General features: G+C 39.9%; 1 protein-coding gene across 1 annotated transcript; it reads right to left on the bottom strand.

Moving 5' to 3' along the window:
* Window positions 1-1127: 1127 nt before the first annotated feature.
* On the bottom strand, window positions 1128-6694 carry LOC114073134 (B-cell scaffold protein with ankyrin repeats-like; the record flags this gene model as incomplete). The annotated part of the gene is made up of 3 exons (XM_027910923.1): window positions 1128-1412; window positions 4212-4517; window positions 6598-6694. Coding segments are annotated over 3 exons (688 nt in total), but the record flags the coding sequence as incomplete, so codon positions are not given.
* Between the last annotated feature and the right edge of the window lie 1561 nt (window positions 6695-8255).

Raw genomic sequence — 8255 nt, 5'->3', positions numbered from 1 at the left:
AAAAGCAGCCATTTTCATGACTTTTATAGCTGTAACAGGCCCCCTCTGCCCATCTGTTCTTGTAATAACCACTGTGACTACTGTAATAATTCATACTTCTGCCTCATGAATAGGCTGAAGAAAGAGCACCTAAATGATGACCACATTAGCCCATGCATTCTGGCTCTAACCTGGAGTAATACAGCCTGGAGGAAGAGAGTAGCTAAGAAGAATAAAGGAAATCACTGACTAAGAAAGGTATGAAAAAAGAGGTGCTTCTCTGTACTTGGTGAATGTTTTGCATGGTATTAATTCTGATTTCATGCAAATCATGCACTGCATGCAGAAAGCAATCTAATGGTGTCCTTTGTCAGCCTATTTTTCTACCATTTACTCTTATGCATATTCTTATACATTGGCAGGTTTTTGCAGAGGAGGCAGGAAATGCAGACAGCATGGATTTTTGGGACTGATACAGAGATCTCTGCAGTAAGTTCACCGAATTCCTTTTGTTACTATGAAATTAGGCTTCAGTCTGAACTTGAATGCAAAGATACCTGAAATCCCTTCCAGCCTTATATTTCCATGAATAAGCTCAAAAAAGTTCCCCAGTTTTCATAGTAACGGTAAAAGCACATAATCCTTTCTGATAGAAATACAATGATCCTATCTAGAAATGGTGGCCAATTCTAGCATTTTGTGTTGGAGAAAGGATATTTGGAAAAGGAATTCTGACACAGGTATTTCTCCCCACTGTTCTTATCAGGAAAAAAAAAAAAAAAAAGAGACTGAAATTTCTCTCTTAGAATTAAGTAAAAACATTTCAGTAAAGAAACTAAAAGGAAAGGCAATTGCTAGAACAGATACACTCACAGCTAGCCCAGTGATTCTTAGTTTTCCCTCATATTCTCATGATTTTTAAAAAGCTAAATAAAAATTGTGATGCTATCTGACATGCCAACTGAAAATTAACATTATTCAGAGATGTTCTCAGCTCATTTGAAGGGTAAGAATAGGTTGACTGAAACAATGTGTTGGTTTGAAGGTAACTGAACAGGGATCTTAGTCTTTTCAAAAATGGTATTCATCAAATAGAAGAGACACGTCTGCATTCTATTAGAAGATACCAACAAAGCAGCAGCACTGACCTTGTACTATATAGGGCGTGTTCTCCTCTCTGACCAGGGAACACGTGGGTCGAGGGGCGGGGGCTGGTGGCCTGTTCATGATGAAGGACCTGCAACGTTTCCTTTTCTCCTTCTCCTCCTCCTCCCCCAGTATGAAATCATACACAGATTCCTCCAGTTGCACAGCAGTGTACAGGTCTTCCTCCTCGCTGTCTTCCTCGCATGGGTCTTGGTCTTCCCTGTAGCATGCTGTGTTGAGTTCATCCCCATGTTCTCTCTTATTCCTGTCCATCACAAAATTCCCCTCTGAAAAAGGAAGAAATTGTGTTGCATATAAAGGGTAAAGAGAGGAGATTAGGACTTATCTTAAAGCTTTAAGTTTCCTAAAGTAACTCAGAGACCTAATTTCACTTCTAAACTGAAGTGCTCTGATTTTCAGAGGCTTCTGATCACCTAACTCGGTAGAGAGGATGTCCCAAAGGAATAATTACAATTTCAGGGACTCCTCATGATTTCACATCAGATTATCAAACATAGATGCTTAGCTATTAGCCACAAAATAAACGGACCTATTTAAAGAAATACAGAGAGCAACAGTTGTTCCCACAAGAGTTACACAAACATGATGTTTTGTAGTGAAGCCAAACAAATGTTACCTGCGGCCTTCGGTATTTTGGAAAACATTTTGTTTCTTACCTGTTGGAACAATGACTTAAGTGAAACTTATTTTAGAAAATGATGGATTTTGTCTTTCCTACATCTTCAATATCCCACTTGGTTTTGAGGGCTTTACTAAGATGTGCTGTAGGCCAAGGTCAAAAAAGAAAAAAAATCCCCTTACAGCGTAGGTAAAATTTATGACCTCTTACAATCTGTGCTAAGATGATCCAAACACCCCCATTCCAATACCTGCAATGCTTCTCTGTACTCCTCGTATTTCATACATTTCACAGTACAACTACTCAGAACTTGCTTTCCTTTAGCTTGTGTATTTTACAGCATTAAAAGGCTATCGATGAGTTTCCCAATACCTGGGTTTGCCTTGATTTGTCTTTAAAACCCCCACAAACTTCTAAGAGTTTAGAGATATTACTGAGGCTGATGTTCCCGTTAATGTTTATAACTTCCTTGTGATGATTACCCATCTTTCCTGCAAAAAGAGTAGACCTGCCTGGAATTCTTTACTGAGTAATTTTTCCCTTGTATTGTAATTTACAGCCTGTACATATATGTATCTGCTAAACTAGGCTGTGGTCACTACTGGTGCTTTTAATCCTTTGGCTGCTGTTTAAAGAATGATCTATTTATGGGTCCAGAGGAGCTAAACAACCTTTTAAAGTGGAATACATTTGTAAATGGGATGCATCATTTACAAATGAGATGTATTATTAATATGTAATATCAACATGTATTCTAAGATACAAAAATGTTTTAAACAAGTGGGATTAATACGCCTGCCATATTTAATATGAATAATACTTTGTTGCCATGTCACTATACAAGTTCTGCTTCTTTCTCCCTAGGACATTTTTTTTTTTTTTTTAAACTCCCACAGGGGGCACTCTCAGGCCACTGCCAAAACACAGACTTGAACAAAAGGGGACTTGCCTTTGAGGTACTTCACAGCAACTCCAAAAACAAGTGGCTGAGCAATGACTCATTAGAACTCCTCTTTGAAAGCAAGCATCATCCTCATTTAGAGGAATTCTAATAACCCTAGCATGTTTTATGGCTAAACACAGGAAAATTCAGAGCACGTTTTAAATGAACTCTTCACACGGGAACATTTTCAGATGAACTCTGCTTTACCAGCACAGGATTCAGCACAGGACACTACATAGCCAGGGAATTTACTTTGCTGGTACCCACATACAGACAGCTGGCGTTTGGCAGAGATGGTCATGTTACTACTTGATGGTATAGTCATGTTAGACCTATTCCAAGAGAGGTATTTGTATCAAACCTACACCAACAAATCCTGCTTGCCAAAACTGACTCCTCATTTGTACACACATATAGCTCCAGCTGAGTATTTTGTGGGAAGCAAAACACGTTTTCAGCATTAATTTTATTCTGCCCCTCTTTCTCTGAGAATTCACTTATGGATTCCTGCATGTAGCCAGCTTTTTCTTGGACAGCAGAACACAGGAAAAACCCTACCTATAGCAGGCTATAAGACTAGAGAGTTATTTCTGTCAAATTATGTGAACTTCAGAGTGCTTGGTGATGGTAATTTAAGACTCTAATTGGTTACACCACATTTGAAAACAGAGTTAACAGTAATAAACAGTGGAGGAACTGAGAAGCAGTTTGTGTGCACACTTACCAGCAGTGTCCACAATAAATAAGACGGGGGTTTTTTTTCACCTATGCAACTTTTTAAGACTGGTATTTCAGCCTGAATTATTTTGCATACTTATTTTCTCAGTGAGAAAAATTCATGATCATTCCTTCTGAAACAGATGCAAATAGTATTTTGGGCTTCTCATCACTTTAATCAAACCCAACACAAAATTTTAGATTTTTACTCTGGGGAATAAGTATTAAAAAAAAAGATAAAAAAGGCAAAGCATTTAATTAACAGTCAGAATTTCTCCCTTTCTTTTCCATCTGCAACACAATATAGCTTTTTACTTCTAACTAACTACAACATTGGCTAAAATGTAAGAAAATACTACATTACTTCTCTCTGCACGGTCACTTTCTATTAATTCTACCTGTGAAATTCCAAGCTATATTAAATCAGGATAGTATTTAAAGTATTAAATGGTAAATACTTAAGCCAACTTGACAAAAATACAAGCTCAATCTTCTGTTTCAAGCCTCTCTTGTAAATCCAGTGCACTGTGCATTATTTGGCAGCTCTCTGAGACAGGCAGAGTTAGGAAAACCTGAACCCAGCACCCCCACCAATGTATTACCTGACATACCTGCTAATGAATATTTTGATGCAGCAAAGTGCATATGCACATGCCTGCTTTGCAGCATTAGAGCCACACTGCCTGACTACTCTGTTAGAATTGATCATGTGTAATCTCTGCAGCAGCACTTAGCCTGCACTTGCACATGTTTGTAGCTGGGCTTGTTTTCCTCCCAAGATTGTACCTTGTGATGAATTGTGCAGATCATCCTGTCTTAGGATGCCAGGCAGATTTCGAGGGGGAGGAGGGGGTGGCCCCTTACAGAGAAAGCAATCTCTTCTGTTCTCTTTGAGATCATCCCGTATGTTGGCATACAAATCATCAGGACTGTTGTGAAAGCTATATGAGTCTTCCTCTTCTTGATCTTCATGTTCTGTCTCCTCTCTGCTGTCTCTTACATCATCTTTCTTTTCCTCATCCACTTCAGCTTTGTGTTGGCATCTCGATCCAATTTCATATTGATCTCCGGGGTTCTGCTTGGTTTTTAATACTAAAGAATGCATTATTTCATTTAAAATTTGCCATCTGGAAACATTTCCCATTTCAAGGATTCCCACAGAAACAACACAATGGCTAATAAAACTTTTATGAACTGATACAGTAGAAAAGCTGTCAAATACATACCATCAGTGAACAGCTTTTTAAATATTTACCAAATGAGCAGTGGAAGTTTTCATTGTACCTTGCTACTCTGATACATGCCATCTTCGTGTTTGCAATGTTAAACTCTTCTAGAGCTGCTGTCAGAATGAAATCACACACACTTTCCTTGCCTGCATAATTTGTATTACTTGATTTTCAATGTGGTACAGTGCAACACTTAACAAAATAAAGCCACAGTTCACAGATCTGTGGTACTTGTTTTTAGGTAATGGGGTTAGAGTGCTTTCTCCTTAAAATGAAATAAACATTGCCCATGGGAGACATAAATGTACACCTGTGGAAAGAGAGCTCTTCTGCCCAGGTGCCCAAGAAGGCCAGTGGCATCCTGGCCTGTATCAGGAATAGTGTGGCCAGCAGGACATGGGAAATAATTCTTCCCTGTTCATCACTGGTGAGGCTGTACCTCGAGTACTGTGCCCAGTTCTAGACCCCTCAGTTTAGGAAGAATGTTGTAGTCCTGGAGCAGGTCCAAAGAAGGGCAACGAGGCTGGTGAAGGGACTGGAGCATGAGTCCTGTGAAGAGAGGCTGAGGGACCTGGGGTTGTTTGGCCTGGAGAAGAGGAGGCTCAGGAGAGACCTCATCACTCTCTACAACTACCTGAAAGGAGGTTGTAGAAAGGTAGGGATCAGCCTCTTCTTACAGGCAACCAGCAATAGGTCAAGAGGACACAGTCTCAAGATGCACCAAGAAGGTTTAGGTTGGGCATTAAGAAGTTCTGCACAGAGTGACTGGCATTGGAATGGGCTGCCCAGGGAGGTGGTGGAGTCACCATCTCTAGAGTGTTCAAGAAAAGACTGGATATGGCACTTAGTGTCATGATCTAGTTGACAAGGTGGTGTTGGATCATAGGTTGGACTCGATGATCTCAGAGGTCTTTTACAACCTATCTGATTCCACAGTTCTGTGACTGCCTTTAGTAGCCCATGGACCACAGAACAAGAACACAGTGGAGGGATGTGAAAGTGTACATTTTAACTGTTATGTACATCATTAAAATTTTAGTCGTCAAGATCAGTAATATAACAGATTAACTACACAAGTCCATCAGCAGACTTTACTGAACCCTTGAGGTAGCTTGCCATTCTGCGATATTCTTTGTGCCTTTCACCATTGATTCAAATGTGAGGTCAGGGCAGTTAGCTAGCTAACATGGCCAGCTGTTACAATTTGTGTTCTTCTTCCGTGTGTACACCCTGCAGTGTTCACATATACAGTGTGACAGAGACACTGAAAATTTACCAGAGCTAACTTGCTTTTTCCAAGTGTCTATCATCTACCTATATGCACTAAAGCAACCAGCTTAAATTTAGCAAATCCTTTTCATATGTATGAGACAGTTAAAAAGATAAAATTGTCAACAAGATAGAAAGAGAATAAAATCTAGCTTTATAGATCCATGATACTCTTAAGATATTTGCAAAATATAAGCCATCAATAAATGCAAATAAGCAACTTTGTTTGCAGTTTTCAAGGGGAATGCATATGACCACACAGATCATCAACAAGCTTGTCATCAATTTATCAAGCTGCAAAATGTCAACTACCTGTGCCTCCGTACAGGACTTGACTGCACCTGTAGGCAGTGCCTCCCCTTATCTGAAGGCTCTTCTCTGAGAACTTGGAGAATTCAGCTCTTTTCTAGGTTCAGAGTAGGGATGATAAATTTCCAGGATTTACAAGGAGGTGTGGTTGCACTGAGGTCTCTCTTGCTGAGTGATAACTTTGTTATCACAGCTGAGACCCTCAACTGCCTTCCTCTTCTCCTAGGGCATCTGCCTTCCCTGGAAGGTGCAGTAGCATGTGCAAGTTGAAAGTGTTAGAATAATTTGCCCTCTCTGTCCATAACATCAAACACTTAATACAGCACATACCAATACTAATAAAACTATCTAAAAACATGACTTACCCATGGCTGGTTGAGTTTCCAAGCCTAACATGAGCTCATAAGTGTTATTGTCTTCTACTTCCTCCCTGCAATTGGTGAAATTATTTGCTGCGTTAACCTACAAAGAAAAATAAAGAAGAATATTTGCTTTAGTGATATCATCTCCTACTTTCACACTTTGCTACTGTTACAGTATTCAACATTCTACTAGGAGGAAAGTGGAGACAGAAACATCAGCACTTGCAACTATGTAATGATACGCATATTTTGGCAAAAGGAACACATGTATCTGAATACATGTAAAGGACACAAGGTTCTGCCAAGAAGTGACACCAAGTTTGCACAGCAAGAATTGAAGCTAATTCATCTTTACCTAGAAGTGCACTGGGCTGTCCCGAGTCTGCTCCCAGCTGTGAAGCACTCATAGATAATGAGAAAGATCAGTAACAGAAAAACATAAAGATCGTAGGACATGACTGAATAGCTCAAGGGTGTACACAGTGCAAGAAATCTCTAGAGAGCTCATTACAAACAGTTCCTGTATCCCAGTGGTTGGTACCAAAAGCCGTGTCTGCACTGAAAAACCAGAGATGGGACTGCAAAGCATGTCAGCAGTTCTACCTCAGCAACCAAATGTGGCTAAGTGGTTTTTTGTTCCTCTAGAAAGTTGTTACGTTTATACAGCGCTATTCAAAATTAGCCTCAGGAGGGTCAGAACAATCAGTTTTCTAAAACATAATCAATGTATTTCTTCAAGCAGAAGAGATACAAACCTCTGCTCACACACAGCAGTTAAAAGCAAACCTGTATTACACCTATAGACAGTTTTGTTGTCTTAAAATATAGAACATACATTTGTTAATTGTTGATTTTCAGAAACAACTGGAATTTCAAAAAGTGATCTTTTTTTGAAGAAACTCAACAGGACCTTGATTCCTATGTAGATGGGATATGAAACTATCCCTCACAGACACAATGGAGCCCTCAATAATTATTCAGGAATTTTGCAGCACAAAACTCTGGGGGTTTGAATACACCAACCCCAAAGCAGGCAGGGAAACAGCATGGTCCATATATCATCCAGACTGCACAATTAATTACAAGCAGAATAGTGGACTGTGGACTTCACAGTCAAGAGGAAGAACTGGTATGTAGTTACACCATTCTGCATAGCACAGGAACTGATTCTCAGGAGCTCATGCCAGAGTCTCAAGAAGTTTGTTCCTAGTATCCTCCTGGCACCCACAACCACTTTTCTCAGGGCCAGAGCTCTTGCTGCATGAAAGAGGAAAAAATTTTGAGAAACAGAGGTTTTTTTCTGAGGAACTGAGAATGCCTTCTTTCCAGCAGCTCTTGCACACAGCCACTTCATGAATATCAGTTTGGAGACAGTGGAGCCATCAGACGGCACAGCAGATGCCTCCCTGGCCTGCTTTGTTGCTCTAAGGATATGCCTGGATCGCCACACAGCTATGCTTGTCTCCAACAATAAACTATTAATCTCTGCCTTCTGTGCCCATGCAATGTGTGCATCAGTGAGAGAATCCTGTTTTTCTTGAACTTCCCCATCATTTTTGTGCTTCCTCTATATTTTGCAGAAACAGGATGCTTCTTAAAAGCCCCAAAGTTAGAGCTTTGCAGAATACTTATTTTCAAAAGATTTAGGCCTGCATGTGCTA

This window comes from Empidonax traillii, unplaced genomic scaffold (genome assembly GCF_003031625.1).
Source record: "Empidonax traillii isolate 1590-97213 ecotype Southwest subspecies unplaced genomic scaffold, ASM303162v1 scaffold5459:size8255, whole genome shotgun sequence".
In the NCBI taxonomy this organism is placed as follows: Eukaryota; Metazoa; Chordata; class Aves; order Passeriformes; family Tyrannidae; genus Empidonax; species Empidonax traillii.
Note: the sequence above shows the minus strand (reverse complement) of the source record. Positions and strands in the feature narration are given on the sequence as shown.